The 17,878-nt window shown below is 46.6% G+C and overlaps 2 protein-coding genes across 5 annotated transcripts in view; one reads left to right on the forward strand and one right to left on the reverse strand.

Annotated features, from left to right (window-relative positions):
• RUFY3 (RUN and FYVE domain containing 3) overlaps positions 1-8,059 on the forward strand; it is a 46,359-nt gene extending 38,300 nt beyond the window's left edge. For 3 of the 4 annotated variants that reach the window (XM_034064419.1, XM_034064420.1, XM_034064422.1), the window contains exons 14-18: positions 2,270-2,372; positions 3,524-3,600; positions 4,497-4,524; positions 5,026-5,100; positions 5,680-8,059. In XM_034064419.1, coding sequence (XP_033920310.1) covers positions 2,270-2,372; positions 3,524-3,600; positions 4,497-4,524; positions 5,026-5,100; positions 5,680-5,823 — 427 coding nt within the window. In that variant the 3' untranslated portion in view covers positions 5,824-8,059. Of the gene's footprint in view, positions 1-2,269; positions 2,373-3,523; positions 3,601-4,496; positions 4,525-5,025; positions 5,101-5,679 lie in introns of those variants that run through there. The other variant, XR_004549836.1, reaches the window with a different exon arrangement.
• Positions 8,060-8,314: 255 nt separating this feature from the next.
• GRSF1 (G-rich RNA sequence binding factor 1) lies at positions 8,315-16,443 on the reverse strand. The gene is made up of 10 exons (XM_034064423.1): positions 16,255-16,443; positions 15,757-15,901; positions 14,814-14,969; positions 14,380-14,520; positions 12,909-13,038; positions 10,488-10,648; positions 10,220-10,344; positions 9,360-9,495; positions 9,043-9,125; positions 8,315-8,449 (listed from the first exon to the last, which is right to left on the reverse strand). The coding sequence occupies exons 1-9, from the start codon at positions 16,441-16,443 to the stop codon at positions 9,067-9,069; spliced, it is 1,242 nt and encodes a 413-aa protein (XP_033920314.1). The 3' UTR covers positions 8,315-8,449; positions 9,043-9,066.
• Between the last annotated feature and the right edge of the window lie 1,435 nt (positions 16,444-17,878).

Genomic DNA, 17,878 nt, shown 5'->3' on the forward strand with positions numbered 1-17,878 from the left:
TCGTAGTAGAAAGTAGGCAGAGTGATGGCAAAGAGAGGGGGTTGAGATGGAGAAAGACACTTGGTGTGTTAGATGCCAAGCAGGTGTTAACCATGAGGAGATGAAATGCTTTAAACTGACAGAGGGGATGAGCTCTTAGGCAGAAGCTGTTCCCTGTGAGGGTGCTGAGGCTCTGGCACGGGGTGCCCAGAGAAGCTGTGGCTGCCCCATCCCTGGCAGTGTTCAAGGCCAGGTTGGACACAGGGGCTTGGAGCAAACTGGTCTAGTGGAAGATGTCCCTGCCCATGGCAGGGGGCTGGAACTGGATGAGCTTTAAGGTCGTATTTTCCCCTGCAGTGTCATCAGTTTACCAGTGTTTGGAAACCAGACAAATCCTCTTATCTTAAAATAGAAGAGTGTCTCTCCTTCTGCAGCTGTGATGCATCTTTGGTTTGTTGCAAGGTTACTGGGATGAACTGTGGAAAAGCATTGCTGTGTGCTTTCATTTCATTTTCATCCCCTGCTCCCTTCCTGGCACAGCTTTTTGTTTCCTTGTTCAGAAAGCTACAGAGGCTCCCCAGAAAACCAGCAAATGGCTTTTATCACAGATCTGTGCAAGGTTCTGGGTGTGTATGGGTGATCTTAGCAGTGTTCTTGGTTATAAGGGCGGAAGGCATCTTCTATGCATATGCAAACTGGTCTATTTTTACATCAGCTGGACTTTTTCTCAAGCTAAATGGCAACGAAAGTATGAAAATGATTGAGCCTCCTTTACCAGGAGGCTGTACTGCTTTATTTAGCTGAGGTTCTACAGCAGGGAGTTGCTGGAGGGTGCTGCACTGGGATGTGGGCAGTCTCGCTTGAATTACATTCCTTTAAGAGGAGATGGTGCTTTTTGTGCTAGTGTTGGTTGTAAATCAAGTTATAAACAAGAACTTCCTCAGTTGGTTTAAGTGTCAACATGGCCAAGTATTCATTTCTGGGTCTAAGTCTCCACCAGCTTAACTCACTTCAGCTGGGCTATGGAATTAATGCAGCTGTAGTCATAACGAGTTATTTCAGTAACTGTCAGAGTGGTATGGAGATGAACAAGGGTAATAATGGATAATGCTGGTTTAAATATCAAAGAGGGTTCTGAACGTTTTATAGTATAAGTCTTGCTGCTACTTTTACCAGCAGATACTCAGTTTCTAGGCTCTGATTTCAGAGCAGGGGTCACTCCCTATGGCAGCTACTGCATTTCACTTGGAATGACTTCAGAAAACAGTGTTTCTAGTGCTTTGGTCCCTTACGGTCTGTGTGCTCAGAGAGCTTTGTTGGTGTTCCACACAGGCAGGCTGCAGTCATGGAGGCAGTGAGCTTTCTGGTGGCCCAGAGTGAAAGTTCCTCTGTCATCTGGCAGTGTTCAAGGCCAGGTTGGACAGGGCTTGGAGCAACCTGGTCTAGTGGAAGGTGTCCCTGTCTGTGGCAGGAAGTTGGAACTGGATGAGCTTTAAGGTCCCTTCTAACCCAAACCAAACGATCCACAGCTAGATTTAGAGTCGTGCTCTTCTTGAGCCTCCTTCAGGCTGTGTCAGGGAGCTCAGATGTCCTTGACCACTGATGAGTTGTTTTCCCAAATATGAATGCACTGCACTCAGCCACACTTTTCTTCCCTTGGCTTGATGCACCACTGCACATATGATGCACAGGACAGACACCAAAGCCTAGGCTGCTTGGCACTCTTGAAGCAGCATGTGTCATCCCTTAGTACAGGTTAGGCTAGACCAGGGGCTGGAGAGCACTTCCAGTGAGGAGCCTGCAGTTGTTCCGTGAGGACCAAGCTCCACTTTCAGGTGAGGTGTCAGAAGAATTGCCACAGCTCTCAGGGGGCAACAGTCCATCAATCCCATGTGGATAGCTTTGGGAAATGGTTAAAGATGCTGGCTTTGGTTTCAGAGCCTGTCCTGTAGCAGTTGATGTGCTTGAATGTTGATGTGTTTGAAAACAGTGCATATTGACAGTTGTGTAGCAGATGAAGAAGTAGGTTTTGTTCCAGGACTTCCAGACATAGTCAGGAGGTTTATTTCCCTCAAAACTGGAATTAGATGACGAACATCTAGATTATCCATCCTGACATATTATGGCTTAACTCACTATGAGACACGTTGTTATTCAGAGGCAGTTTTCAGCTCCTGAGTTGGGGTTCAGTTGCTTTAATGTGAAGAGAGGGTTAAATCGTTCATTATGTTTCCATGTCAAGTGTTAGAAAACCATAGCCTTTATTCACAATTCCACCTCGATATTCTAGGAGCCACCTGGAACTAGAACTGAAGCGGGAAAGGGACAGATGGTCACACAGTCACCAAAGCAGCCAGGAAAGCAAGAAAGGCACCAAGTCTTGGCTCAGGCAGGTAAGACAACTTGTATTCTTGGCTTGTGTTTTGCTCGTTTGCTGTTCCTGAGCTTTGTTGGGCAGTGAGTATGTAATACTGATATCCTACAACAAAGGCAGCTTTGGAACATTTGTTTACACACACTAAATAGGCTGTTCCTGAGTTGAACCTCACCACAAAAATGGCAAGGACACTGGTTTCCTCTTCCAGACTGGGTACCTGGCAAGGTTTTGTGCAGTGATTGTGGCTTGTCTTCACTAGATGAATAAAACTAAGGGTAATACAGCAGGAGAGATGCTGTACGCCTTACATCTGATGAAAAGCAAGTTTCCTTGCTTTTATTTCTTGTATTAGAAGGGAAATTCTCCCAAAAGGAATTGATAGAAAAATTCAGAAGGCAAAATTGTCTCAAGGGCATCACAAATCACTTTCACTGTTCTTTTAATGCTGCCCATTAGTGAATTTGGTGGTTTTAAAACAAAGGGCAGTGTTCATGTTGAGAGCAGACCTCTTGGTTCCCAAGTGAAACTCCTTTTTTAGTAGGAAGTTTGCCTTTGAAAGCTAAAAGCCACTCTGCAGCTTTTCCTGCAGAGCAAACCAGGCTTGTCTGCTGGGGACTGGCAGTAAAACTGTTGTTCTGGAGAACATAACTTGTAATGATGAGAACTGTGAAGTAATAACAGAGGCTGTAGCAGCAGTTCCCATGTGTGCTGCTGCCCTTGAGAGTTGCTTTCACTGGGCTCCCCTGGGCTGCTTCAGTGAGCCAAGGTGCAAAAAGTGACTGCAGAATGGATGCCTCTGTTGCCACAAAACTTGTAGGCAGTGCTTGGTGCAGCAGAAGTGTCTTTAAAAAGCCTGTTCAGCCCATCTGCCTCTTCAGCCCCTGCTGTTAACATAATAGTGACTGTGAAGTTTCTTGTACCTTCTAGCAAAAGGAGGTCATTGGACCTGTTGAAGAGTCCATCTCTAAAGTGTGAAGTCAGCACAAAAAAGTAAAGCATGTAGGGTGGATGAGTGCGTATGTGCTTTCTCATAGTGTCCAAAGACACCTCTGTGCCAAGGTCGGTATTCCCAAAATAGCAAGGTAAAGCCTCCCTTTGCAGTATGGCAGGGCTGAAACTGGAGTCATCACACAGTTCAACTGATGGGTAAATGTTTCCTTTTGGCAGGATGGGAAGCTCAAAACCCAGGAAGAAAACACTAAAGTGAAGCAGTCGCTAGGAGAGAACAGTGTCCTGACACCCAAGTATGAGAGAAAGGAAGTCTCCTTTTTGCCTTCTCCTTTTTCAAGTCCTGCTTCCCCTTTGCTGATTTCTGTGCTAGTGGGAAGGTTGTAATAGTGCAGCTCCCCTTTCTTAAAAAGATTTTCAACCTCATGCCCTTTGTTGAGGTCTCTGCTGCTTTTTCATAGCACTCAAAGGGAAGGAAGAGGTTCTGCCGCTTGCCCTCAGCCCTTCTGGGTCTGAAAAGCTCTGTCTTGCTCCAAGTTCCCTTTCTATTTGTGTCTATAAACCTGCTCTTGATCAATTGTTCTTACTGAACGAGCCTTTTGTAAGCTTTTCTGTTGGTGAGGGAAAGGAGAAGGGTTGGTGCATCAGTGGTGTTTGTAGGTAATAAGCTGTGGCTTCTGGACCAGAAGAGAAGCTGCTGGAGAAAGAGAATTGAAATAATGTTTCAAGATGACAGTTGTATGAAGATCAAGTTCAGGTAGCATGATTCTTAGCTGTACCTGGATCCAAATCCATTATCACTGCCTGTTTGCAGCAGCTGGAGAGGCTCAAACGTTTTGCAGCAACAAGTTTAAAGCTAGGTTTAAATTGTGTTTATACCATTGAAACAGTCTTTTCTATGCAGTGCTCCCTTTCTGAAGGTATTTACTAGTTTTCCTCCTGCTCTTCCCGTTTAGCCAGGTGTGCTAGATGTCTGAACAGCAGCAGTCATGTCCTGCCACTCTGCTTTGCTGTTTGACAGCCTCATCTCTTGTTCAAGCCGTGGCATGGTTTTGAAGAGACAAACCCAAAGCTCTGTATGGGTGGGATGTAAAAAGAAAGGATGAGGAATTCTCTGATGGTCCAGATGTTACTCTGAACTGATGCAATGAGTGAAGTGCCAGCTCCAGGTGATGATGTTCTTCTCTTGCAGGTTACTGAGCAGTACGCAGGAAGAGCAGGTTGGTGATTCTTTTTCCTGCACTGAAATACTGAAGGGACAAGGATGCTGAGGGAGCTCCTGGGTCACTGCAGCATCTTCCCTGCCCCAATACCCCAAAGTTTGCCCTTTGGCTTTTGCCTTGGGGAGAATTTGGCTGTAGAGTCCTTAGAAGCAATTTTTCCCTGGTATAAAAACCCTGCTGCATGTGTCAGCTCTCGTTCGCAATGAAAAAGGAGTTGATTTCCCACCTTGATGCTGGGCCAGCAGCCTGACACTGGCCTGAAAATGGAGCTGCATGGTCCTTGTTTCCCACAGCCGTGCTGTGATTCCCTGTCTGCCCCGTGTGACTGTAGGTGATCCTGCCAATGCATGATGTGCTGTGAATAGAGGGGGTTAAACGCACGAGCACATGAAACCTTCTTCTCTGTTGTGCGATGTGGATCAGCCGCAGAGCTTTAACACGGGTGCTGTGTGAAGTAGCCCATAAAGCAGAATGTCTTGGTTTTCACTTGGGGTTTAGGAGCAGCTCTCAGGACCTGGAAATGCTGAGATCTGCCAGCTCTGCCAGGAGGAAAGCAGCCGGAGTAAAAGAAAGGTAACTTCAAGGCCTCACCGTCCCTGTTGTATGGTGACACTGTTTCCGCCAGTATGGTGACACTGTTTCCTCCAGTTTTCATCTCAGTAGTGCAGATTTCCTGCTGGTGACCTGGGACAAGGAAATGAGCCCTGTTCTGAGCTCCATTTTACCCTTAATGTAAACTTGTTGAACAGTGCTTGGTTGAGGGCTTCTCGCTCTGCTTGGTGTTCAGTGGTTTAACTTCTTCCCTTTTCAGCTAGGTGGGTTCTTCAGGGACCAATGGGAAGTGAGAATAGGCAGTGGTACAGTTCTAATTTCTCCACTTGCCACCTTGCCTTCTTCTTATTTGTATTGTCTTTTTTTGTGGCTAAGCCCCTCTTGCTTTCCTCACTGCTTTAGTGTGGATCTAGAGGGATTACAAGAGAGTTACCAAGAAGGGTGTTCAGTGGCAGTGCTCCACTCCACGGTGGAGCTGTGAAGCATTTCTCTAACCCAGCAGATTTGGGTTAACTGAATATTCATGAGCGGAAATGTAAATGTTTTTGTTGGTCAGGTCTTGAGCATCTCTAATTCCTCTGTTCTCTTCCTGCCTCCCAGAACATCTGCAAGAACTGTGGTGGCATCTTCTGCGATGCCTGCGCAGTGAATGAGCTGCCCCTTCCGTCTAGTATCAACCCCGAGCGTGTCTGCAATCCCTGCCACCAGCAGCTCATCCAACAGTACTCAACCAGTCCCTTGTAGGGGATGGGCTGCAGGGAGAGGTGACAAGAAACGGCTGTAGATGATGATGGTTTCTGGGGTTGGTCAGGGGTATGTGAATAGAAGATGCTTGCCTGTGTTTGGATGTCAGAGGGGAAGCAGCTTCATGGTGTTTACAGTCTCTTGTGACAAAAAACAGTCTGAGCCTTCCCTGTACAAAAACCTGCCTGCTCTGAGGCCTGAGCTTGTGCTGAAGAACTGCTTTGGGAATGTCATGAGAAGTAGCCCAGGATGTGCCTGAGCAGCCTCAGGACACAGTGAGAACAGACCCCCCCAAAACAAGCTGTGTGTGTGCAAGTTGAGGACGTTCTCATCCTGAAGTGTGGTATGAAAGCTGCTGCTGTGAAGCAGAGGCTCACTGAAAGTGGAACACGAGCTTTTAATCCTCATGTCTGGTTGCACTTGAAATCCCGTTTCTCCTTTCCCGGTTGCCTTTGACAATCTGGCTCTACCTGCTACATCAGTGCCAGGCATCAGGAGGTGGGTGAGATGCCAGTAATCCCTTCCTAGCTTCGTTTCTTTGGCTCAGCACTCTGGCCGTGGGCTTGGCATGCAAATCTATACCAAAACCAATCAAAGCTGTGAAAATTCCCCTTCTGTATTGTAAGGGGTGGAGGTGTTGGTGCTTCTGATGGATGCACAGTATGAGAACTGGTGGCCTGCACTGATCTGGCATGTAAGCCTTATGGCATCTCTGACCTCCCTGTCAGAGACCCTCACTGTGACTTTGTGACTACGCGAGGGTGTAAGTGCACCTCCCACCTCGGTGTGCTAACAGAGGAAGTCCCAAGTATTTAGACACAGAAAGTGGTTTAGGGCCACTTCACCTTGTCCCCTTGCACACGTGGAAGTGTCACCATGGAAAACCTGGTGTTTCACTTTCTGCTAGGTCAGAATGAAGGCAAGATGAAATCAGAATGCTTTGCACCTACTAGAAGTGGTAGTTTGAAACACAGTTTAAAGAGGTGTCACAGTTTATGCTACATCATTCTTTGTTGCTGTCATCTCATGGAATTTCTTGTTAATCTGAAAAGCGGTGGTGGCTTCCTCACAAACACACAGCAGGTCATAGTTGTGTTGGGTTTTATTGGAAGCCTGCATCAGTCTTGAAGACCATAGAATGTTTTGTAGTCCATAGAGAACTGATGTATTTATGTGACAACAAATGCATTTGGGTTTGTACAAATAGTATTAGGGGGTAGTGGTTTAATTCCTCAGAGGGGATTTTCTGTTCAGTAGCTTGGCTGGGACTGCATTAAGTGTGTCAGAGCTGAGGTTTTGTGGCTGGTGCGAGTTTGGACTATGAATTACTCTTCTAGATCCCTCTAGGCCTTGGTGTGTTGAGCCACACGAGTTCTCCAACTCCTCTTATTGCCCTTTACAGGGGGGAAACTTCATGTAGTTTTTGTGCTCTTCCCCCCCCCCCCCCCGCCATGGCAGTTACCAGATCCATTTCCTTGCTGCTGTCCCTTACAGTAGATGAGTAGTTGTAAACTGTTGAAATATGAAAAGCCTGGAATTTGAGTGTGGGCACCCTCCTTCAGGGGCTGGACAGCAGAGATGGATGGGGAGGACACCAAGAACAGTGGGACAGTTTTGTGTATGTGCTGTACACGTTGACGACATGTAAAATTCCTGCACCCAAACCCAGTGTGACTCACCCCCCTGGAGAAAGTGAGACCCACACAATTTCCGTGTCAGAGGGTTAAACTAGAACCTGGGCGCTCCCTGTCAATCACTTTTAATGCTGGTATGACCAGCACACTGCAGCTCCTAAGGGTTGTGTGCCCTGTACCCAGCTTTTAATCATCCAGCTGGAGCAGCTGCCACTGTGCTTGCTCAAGGTGAGGGCTGACACTGTTGTTGGTGTGAAAGAGAGGACAGCTTGTGAGCAGGTCCCGTGGAGACACACAAGATCCCTACTCACAGGCAGGGAGGCGACTGAAACCCTTCAGAGCCCTGGAAACAGGCATTTTGGAAGGTTAGGGTGAGAGGGTGTTCCATGTCAGCACTTGCCTCTTCCCTTGTATCTCAGCCTCAGTGAAGGTCTCTGCTGGGACATACTGGATGCTGCAGATGTTCAGGGTGTTGGCTCAGGTACAGCTTGTAATGGTGGAGCGTGGGCTGACACTGGCTGTCAAGCCTGGGGGAGCAGAGGGCAGGTTTTCTGATGTTCATTTTGTTCCACACAATAATAAAAACTTGGTCATCTGTCTCACATGTCCTGAGTGGTCTTTCCATACCCTTCTGCCTTGATTACACACAGGGGAGGGATGAGGTGTTGGCTGTCTTGCTCCACCCCCACTGACCTGTGTGTGAGGATCTGAAATCACACTGGTTTGTTAACTGTGGATACTGGTGGTTTACTAATCCTTTGTATACCATAATGGAGCTGGAGACTAGAAGGGCTCCATCCTGCAGCATCTGCCATCCCTCCAGTGCAGCTGCTTCTGCTTTTCAGCACACGATCTGGTCACAGTATGGCAACACAATTTATTACATGCTTTTACACCATGCTAACCTAGATTTTAAACAGTTTATTGTCATTAGTGCACAGTGACACTTGTCCTCCATCTTTATGCTTGTATCCCCGGAATGTTTGCTTGGCCTAAAAAGAGAAGAAAAATCACTGCCTTGCTGTGGCTTGTCACAGTGGGTAGATGAAAACATTAAGAAATAACCTGAAGAATGTTACTGTGTCAGATTCCACTGTAATTGTAAGCAACATCCCCCCAGCCTAAAGACCAATTGCTGTTAAATCCATGGAAAAGGTTTAGCCACATTTCCACATCAGGGAATAATAACCCTAGCAAAACCTTACATCAATCATGCTAGCACTTTTCAAGGGAGGAGGGGAACGAAGCTCTCCCACTCCCTGCAGCAGGCCTCAGCTGCAAGGGGAAGCTGCTGTTGGAGCCAAACCATGCCTGGGCATCACAGCAACCGCTGCCAGCTCTGGCTGTATCCCCAGGAGCTGCTGCCCTGTCACCTCAAGGCTGCTATACTGTGGAAGCAGACTCGCTGGGTGGAGGGTGTAGGCTCAATGCCTGACCTCAGATTAGCTGGGATGAGCCCCTTCAGTCACTCTAAATTTTAGCCTTGAAGCTGGTTGAAATCCCATCAACAGAAGTATCAGAAACAGTAAACGTGAGGCACACACTGGTAAGGATGAACAGGACTGAGAAAGAAGGATGCACTTACCAATCTCAGACTGTGCCACTGTCACTAGCAGTTTTCTTTTGCCGTCGGATGTTTATTCAGGAATAATTCAATGGCACTGCACTCTGGAGAACAGAGAGAGAGAGGCAGGCTGGGTTTGGGTTCAGTGACTTGATGAGTTAGTTTCTCCAGTTTCTCTTTTGCTCATTTTTGCAGAAATCCAGTGTCTGATTATAGGGTAATTTGGAAATCTACATTTAAGATGATCCCTTTACAAGGGCAGTTAATAGCAGCTTGACGAGTTGTGCCCATGTGCCAAATTACCCAAGGGTCTGAAAGATGCCCTTGTCTTCACTTACGCAGCTGGGACCCCTCCTTGGCCATCGCAGCCACTGCGTCCTCATGGCTCTCGAAATGCACGTCTGCTTCTCCTGTGGCATCTCCATGGGAGTTGTATTCTATCAGGATCCTTGTGGGCTTCAGTGGAGCAAAAAACTGGAAAGCAGAGAGAGTTTTGTAAGGAAGAAAGAGAACAAGAACATGCCCCATTACCACAAAAAATGCTGTTTCCATTTATAAAGCCTGTCTGGCTGTGGGGCAGCCTGAGCTCTTGAGCAGCAGAAGGTCCCCCTTCTCCATCCAGGTGAAGCTGGTGCACACCCAAGTCACCTATCCCACCCTCTGTAAGCTCCTGGCAGGGTAACGCTTGGCAGAAACACAGCACACATGTTCTGTAGACACAATGTCATTAAGTGCAGGTACATTCAATCTGAGACACTGCTTTGCTATTAAAATCTATAAAATTGAGAATAAAACAATTCTGAAATTCATTTTTGTACAATCAGCTACTCTGAAACATAGATAAGATTATAAATGGCTACTTGAGCCAAAGTGATAGACATTAGGCCAGCCCCACAAGCTTTAATCCATTGGTATTTAGAGAGATGGCTACCCTGGAGTCTGTAACCCACAGTGAACTCCTCAAACACATTCAGCCTGAAGCCACGCAGCACTGAGGACTAAGAGCAACATGGATAAATTGAATATTTTATACCACTTATAGGATCATAGGAATCATAGGACAGGTTGGGCTGGAAGGGACCTTAAAGCTCATTTAGTTCCAACCCCCTGCCACGGGCATGACCATCTGTGACAATTCATCAAGGGTTTCCATTGGTAATGACTACCAAATGTCATTCATAGCTTTACTGTTACTTACATTTATAATGTCTCGGGCACTAGCCTGGGTAGGGAAACCCTTCATATGAACAAAGTGCAGTGGTGATGAGACACTCCCAGATTGTACAACATGCCCGGAGCTTTCCATTCCTTCCCTGCACAATTCTGTGGAATGGAGGAAAAAAACACATCATAAATGCTGGCAATGATGATCAACCTCACCTGAAAGCTGTAAACATGTGGGGTCATGCTCACAGCAGACATTCAGGGTAGAAACGGGCCTCAGAAAACACACACAAGAGACTCACTATTTCCTTTTCCATCACCAGAGCCACCCATGTCAGTCGATTCCCTTTCTTCAGAAATGTATTCATATTCTCTTCTTGCTTTGCGGTAGATCACTGTCTGCCTGTCATAAGGCAAATGCTTTTGCATTTGATGCTTCCTACTGACATACACTTCTATGTACCTGGAATGCAAAGGAAAAGATCACATAGCACTTCTTGCACCTCTGCAGAGAGCCCAAGCTTTTGAGAAAGCACCTTCAAGATGCTATCCCATCCCAACTCTGCTCATGTATGAGGTGTGAAAGCCATAGTATGGCAAACAAAGGGTTTGATACGCACCCTTTTATGTGAGTCTATTTTCCCCTGGCTGCACAGCTGCAAACTGCACTTTCCAATGTCTACAAACCCCCAGTTAAACCCCCACCCAACTCCAAGCGAGGCAACAGGCAGGCACAGAAGATGCACAGGGTCATATTAAATGCTTCAGTGGCACTCTTTAAGATTTTACAGATCACTCTGGAATTGACAGGATAAAATGTAATGTACGTGAAAGTCCTGGCTATATTATACCAATGTGTGATGCAACATTCAGGGACCCACTTACACCACAGAAAGGAAAACACAGAAGAAAACCAACCAACCAACCCTTATTCATAGGTTTCAGCAAAGTATAAAATTACAGTTCCTTATGTATCCAGCTGGCTACCCCAGAACCCCTGAACCTGGAGCTGCCTGTGCTCATCTTCTGGAGCTGGCAACAGTACCAGCCAGGCTGCACAACAAATATAACTGCTAGTCTGAAGCCATTTCCACAACACTGAAGGAATAACGTGATGAAGAGGAGAATACGGACATCCAGGTGAGGAGGCTTCTCTCCCTGCCTTGAATAAGGAAAGTAACCCCACGTGCAGGCTGACAGAGGCCCCAGCTCAGCACTGTGTGCAGCTGAAGGCCATTTCTGGATAAAATTGTTAGCTCAGGAAGAACAAGTAAGTTCAAGCTGACAGCAGTTTTGGCAACCACTCAGTTTCTTGGCTAATCCCCTAGCACCAGAGATGTACAGGCTGGGGTGGGTGAGTTACATCAGCTCTTGTTTGAGTGTGACAACCATGGCAGATTGATAATTCATTAATTGCTAGTGGAGAGCAGGGAAGTACAGTAGTTAATTCAATTACAGGGCACACCTCCAGAGCACCTGTTCTCCTTTAATATGGAAGGGAGGCACAAACACAAAGAAGTGCAGGCTGGGACCAGGAAGCAGGGAAACAGAAGAAAGGAAGTAAGTGTTGGGTGGAAGTGGGGAAGTTGAGAGGTTTTCTATTATGTTAAGAGCCAGAACTCAGTGGTTTAAGGAAGATTCAGCAGGGTAAAAGCAATCTTGTTGAGGCTGTATTTTTTTTCCTCTGAGTGTAGCTGTGGAGGCATATAAAAGAAGTATAAATGTGGTGCTCAGGAACGTGATTTAGTGGTGGACTTGGCAGTGTTTAGGTTTACAGCTAGAACCAACGTTCTTAAAAGTCTTCCACAACCTAAATGATTGTGGTTCTGGGGAAAAGTGATAGACACTTCTCCTCGACAAAAGAGGGGCTCCTGGGATGTGTCTGGCACAGGGCTCAGTGCTCTGGAATTACTGAATATGGATTCTTTAAGGAAGAACAGCCTAGGTGGATGAGGTCGCCATAGAGGCCAACAGCTGTATGGTGTCAGCCAGCAGTCAAGGTTGGGAATGGATTCAAGCCTAGAGGTAAGTGGTAAACTGTGCTTCATACAACAAACTCTCCAAATGGAGACACTGACTGTGCCTGGTACTAGAGACAAGGGTTACCAAAAGTGGAGAAAGGTAGGGAATCTGGTGGAAATCTGGTGAGAGCAAATGTCTGTAGGAGGGGTAGGATCCCCATGCACTTGTGACTGGGCAGGCAGGTTAGCGCTCTTAGCTCTGAATGCTGTCAAACCACTGTTGTTGGGATGAGGCTGCCTTCAGGAATGCTTGGAAAGAACAATCGTTTTCTCAGAGGCCCCAAATTCCCCCAAGCTACAAGTGCTGAAGGGACATCTGCAGCATACAGAGGTCTGCAAAAGCCTCTTCAGTTTTCTCACAGTTCTAAAGAATACATGATCAAAAGAGGTAACACTTGGGTTATCTGAGGGTAAATACTGAGTATTTTGAATACTTGAGTATTTCAGAGGTCCTAAAACATCTCTTTTTGAATGAGGCATAAAACAACAGTCTGACACAACTATGACAAAGGTTTAGTTATGATTTCTACTGACACATGAAGCTAAAGTTGAGTTCTGAGAGTAATAAAGGCAGAAGCTTCCTTAATAAATATGGGGTAGCTGAAGATTATCTGTTGCACCTGGTAATAAGCAAGCTGTCAGTCACACAGCATGCTTCATACCATGCTCCTGCACCCTCACGAACCCCAGTGGGGTACCTACCTATTTCCCATATATTCCCTGTGTCGTAGCAGGGCTTTAGCTGCCATATCAGGAGCTGCAAACTGCACAAAAGCTTCTCCTGTTCTTCTTTCTCCCCGGTAAACAAAAACGATGTCAGTTATTTTCAAACCTATAGAAAGATGGGGAGAAAAAGGCATTTACATTGTCAGGAACTTGTGCTCAGGGAGGCATCTTTTTTCCTTACTCTTCTACAAGTTTTCTGAGAAGCTAATAAGGCAGTTAACATAGCTGGGAAACAAGTACTCATGCTGGCCTACACAGCTTGTTTAAACCTCTAGTTTCTCAAGTTTATTTGCTTGGTTTGCTAGTTTTCACATAAGCTTGATTGCCAACAATGAACTGACTTGAGGCTTCAAATAGCAATGAAAATACCAAGTGAATCCAACTTCTAGACAACAGAGACATCCACAGCACAAAAGTTCCTGAAATAGTTTCTTATGGTAATTTTTTTCCCGTGTCTTCAAAACTGAGCTCAAATTCACTGAACTTCAACTTCTGTGCTTTTGTAAAACATCTTGGGAAGCCTGTAAGCCAGTAGGTAGCTGTATCTGACATGATACAGAGCACACGCTGGGCTAAGCTTTTACACTTATTTTCTTCAGGAATGCTTTTGTGTACCTCACTGCAGCTTGTTCTTTTCTCAAAGGGTCTCTCCAAGATCCTGAAGAAATGGAAATACCTGCTTCACAATGGTGCCCTAGTCATTGTGATCATTCTGCTACTATATGCTTCCAAACATACTGAACTACTTGGTATCAGTTCTGCTTTTGGTATGGTTACTATGAACCTCAGTGCTACATGACTCCATGTGCATGCCTACATGGAGAAGAAAGTGAAGAGAGAACTGGTTTTGGTTTAGCCTACAACTTAGAAGTTTACCTAGACAAATGTCCAGCTGTTTTGCAAAATCTAGAAAGGATACTTGGTAGATGAATGCAGGCAGCAACCACCTGGATTGCTCAATGTGCACACATGCTGTGTGATACTTGCTCAGTTGAGAAGTGGTGCAGTTAACTTTCACAATCACCATCAAGCCACTCAAACATTTCTGTTAACGTGGCATATGTGACCTAGCTGTCATGATTACCAAGCTGTGAATGCTCCATGTTGTATTCACTTGTACTATAATGATAATACAGGCATTTTTTGCTGTTCTTAATGTTGCTAAATTATCTGCTAACATAAATACAATTGCAGACAATAGGATCTAGGTTCCTCTCTTTCCTTCCCTTGGATTCAGAAGAGTGCTGCAAGTACTTATCTTAGGTTAGCCACAAGCTGTCCAGAAATATATAGTTACTTCTAGCTGCAGGAGGACAGAAACTCCTCATAGTGTTTAAGCTGTTCAAGCTTGTGTGAGCTTTTGCTTTTCTCATTTAAGAGGAACACCAGCATCAACTTGCAGAAGTAAACACCTCACAACCAATAATCACAGAGTAGGCTGCATTACCTGAGAAAAAATACGTGATATCATCCTCAGTGGAGTTGAAGGGAAGGCCTCTGAGTAGTACAACTCCATCATTAATGGCTTGCGACTCATCCTGCAGATTCTGCAGTAAGCTCTCTACATCACTATCGTGTACTTCAAAAACTACAAGGAACACAGGAACAAAACATGTTTTCTTTCGCAGTACTCAGGTGGCATTCTGCAAAACTTCCTGTTTCTTCCCCCACCCCATATTCCATGGTCCTGCAAGGGTGCCACTTTGATTTTTTCCATCCAGCCCAGGAATTGAGGTATAAAGGGTGCCCTGTTGGCTAATTTGCTGCTCTGTTTCACATCCTGCATCTCTCCACACTCACACCAGCTCACTTTATTATCCAAGCAGTTCTTCCTCACTTTATTATGCGTTCACAATGTAACTTGTGCTGTTGCAAACCCACCTTTCACATAGCGCGGGCCCATGTACCTCAGGTGCTTTTGCAAGGCTCTCTGGACATCTGCTTTTGACTCCAGCTCGATCAAGGCTTCCCCCTTGCGTCTCCCATCACTGTGTAAGAGGAAGTGTATGCCGTTCTCACCATTTCGAATTCTACAGCCTAGAAATCAAGGAACCCATGATACAGGAACATACACAACTTCATCAAACACGGAGCCTTTTGATCACAGATGAAAACTGAGTATTCTCCATAAAGCTATCCCCCCTCAGCAGTGCAAAACACTGCCTTGAAACAAAGGTTAGAACACTCCTACTTTTCATCTTAACTCTACTGCATCAGGCTTATCATGGATAAGAAAATGATATCCATTAGCTTCCACAGCTGTATAACTGGAAAAGATATATTCTCATATTGTTGGCAAACTGAATTGCTTGATTTATATGAAATCAAGAACAAACGCTATAGGTTTTCAGTCTCTACAGCTATGCTCTGCCTGCTCTATGTTCCTATCCCATAGACCTTAAATGGACCTAATATAGTATGGATGGATCAGTCCTGCAAGGGTATGCACAAGCCTATTAATTAGGACTGGAAAGCAACACTGAGGTTTAAACTAGTATGTAAAACCCACTCCAGCTTGTTTACAAGAGGAAAGCTGGGGGGTGAAGCCAACTGCAGCTGCCTTTAAAGGAACCACTTCAAACTGGATTGCCTTTACTGGGGAGACATCGATTAAGAAGGGGAAGACTTGCCAATTACATATAAAATGCCATAAAGATGAGTTTTGAAGTGGATTGTTTTATATGGGTAAATTGTGAATAATTTGGCTGTAATAACAGAAACTCCTCTTTCTCTGGCTAATAGTCTCCAAATTCTTTTTCAGTTAACTTAGTTAACTACTGAGTGCACTACTGTAAACAGTTACAAGGAGAATTAGGTCCCATACTATCAAAAAAGGTGAGCACGTCTTCCTCAGTGCAAGAGAATGGGAATCCTTGTGCCCTGATGAGAAAGACATTGTCGTTTTCTGCCTTGGGTGACTCCTGTTCTTCCTCTGAAAGGTGACCTTGCTGGGACGGTGCATCTGTAACCTGTAACCAAAGGAGAAACAAATCCCACGTTGACAAGGAGCAGCGGGCAGCAGCCGGCAGCGGTACCCGGTTCCGTGCCGCTCTTTAGCTGGTGCACGGTAACGGGGCAGTGAGGTGGGACGGAGGGGATAGGGAGGCTAAAGCACAGGCCAGCGGCGCACATGGCGCACGCAGCCGCCGCCTCCCGTTATCAATGCGCTAACGCTCTCGCTCCTGTCCCCGGCCTCACTACCGGGCAGGCGAGAGCGGCGGGGCCTACCCCCGGTCCGCCGGGACCACCCCGACTGCCGCGGCTCCATCCCGGGGGCTCCCCCCGCCCGCCGCCATCTTAGCCCCGCTCCCCCCGGCTGTACCTGACTGTAGCTGCGGCCGGCAGCCCGGAGCGCAGCGGGGGCCCGCAGCGTGCCCAGCCCCGGCCCACCGGCGGCAGCGCCGCAGGGCAGTGTGCGGGCGGGCGCCGGGAGCAGGCAGGGCAGCAGCGGAGGGCAGCGGCCCAGCACCAGGGCAGCCAGGCCGCGGCGGGCGGCAGCGGCGGCGGCCATGGCCGACGGGGGGCTCCGCCTCCCCTTCCCAGCAGGCGCCGGTGGTGCGGGCGGAGCGGGGGCCTTGGGTTGGGGGGGCTCTGCCTTCGCTTCCCAGCGGCCTGAGGGGTTGTATCCTGTTGCTGCCCGTGCCTGGCTCCTTCGTGCCTGCAGCCGACACTCACCCGTCTGGGCAGGCCCCGGCGGCTGCTGTCGTCCGACTCGGAGGACTTCAGGCGTGAAAAGAGGGAGCGGAACCATGTCCCGCGAGCGGGGAGAGGAGGTGGGGTTGTCTCCTGCCCTCTGGTGTGCGGCGGATGGAGGTCTGTGGGATGCTCCTTGTCTGACACGGGTGAACAGAGAAACGTGGGTCAGGGATTCACAGGTTATCACTGGCTTATGCTCATGTAGAGCCTCTGTCACCATTAACATTGTTTTATATAAATGGAGCTTTGCAAAACCAAACACGAAGGGAAAAAAAATCCACGGTATTTTTGCAATGTAAAGGTTCAAGTCAGACTTAACCACAACAACCCTCTTGCATCCCTTCCTGCAGACTTTTAATAGAACTGATTTTCTACCCCTTGCTCCCATGCTAGCTTAGCAGTCTGTGAGGCAGTACTGGCTAAACCTGTCTGGGAGAAACACATGCCTTCCAGATGATCTGGAAACACAGTCCTGGTGTTAGTGCTGCACTGAAGAGGGATGAGGAGGGAATAGCCAGCACCAGCTTACCAGGGAAGGTAGGCCATGCTGAACCCGGAAGAATATTTAGGATGAAGCAAAATGAGCAGGAAGAGAAAAGACAAACCCCAGAAAACCGACACCAAAACAATAGTGGAGGAAACCAAGGGAGAATATAGAGGCTCCGATCCAGGGTATTTAGGCAGGTGATAGTTATGACAGGGAAGAATTTCCTCTTCTGTTGTTCTTATCGTGGGATCACCAAGAGAGTTACCATCTTAAGCCACTGCAGACTATCACTCAAAATATGGCCTTGGGTTTTTGAGCAGAAGTCTTTCACCCTGTAGTAGTGCCAGTCCATTCATTTATCTGAAGCCTGGAATGTTTCTTCCTTATCCATGTTTCGAAAAAGTTAACAAGCTATTTTGTTGCCTTGTTGTTGCTGGCTTTAGCTTTTATAAACTATTGCTTGTAACAAAGTTCCATAGGACAGACTATTACCTTGAAAACAGCACAGTCTCTTGAGACTATCACTCCAAACTCATGAATTTTCAAGGTAAATCGGTTATTTATACACGTTTTCAAAGGAATGTTGACCTCAGTGCTCAAGCAGTTCACATTCCAGTTTTTCATAGTCTACTTGTCAGATTTCTCTTCAAAACCTTCTTTAAATAAGCAAGCAGATTTTGTAGAGCAGAAGTTGAGATAACTATAGGAATTCATCTTGAGCACTTTATCTAGATTGGCTTTCACACTGTAAGTTTAATAAACA

The sequence above is a fragment of the Melopsittacus undulatus genome, chromosome 7 (assembly GCF_012275295.1).
Source record: "Melopsittacus undulatus isolate bMelUnd1 chromosome 7, bMelUnd1.mat.Z, whole genome shotgun sequence".
Classification (NCBI taxonomy): domain Eukaryota; kingdom Metazoa; phylum Chordata; class Aves; order Psittaciformes; family Psittaculidae; genus Melopsittacus; species Melopsittacus undulatus.

What these genes read in the sequence shown, in the direction of transcription:
- GRSF1 (XM_034064423.1), bottom strand. Translation starts at nt 16,443, where the DNA reads ATGGCCGCCGCCGCTGCCGCCCGCCGCGGCCTGGCTGCCCTGGTGCTG. An exon ending in GGGCCCGCGCTATGTGAAAG is followed by an intron (nt 14,521 to 14,813) that starts GTGGGTTTGCAA and finishes TGTTCCTTGTAG; the next exon opens with TTTTTGAAGTACACGATAGT. An exon ending in AGGGAATATATGGGAAATAG is followed by an intron (nt 10,649 to 12,908) that starts GTAGGTACCCCA and finishes TTTGCATTCCAG; the next exon opens with GTACATAGAAGTGTATGTCA.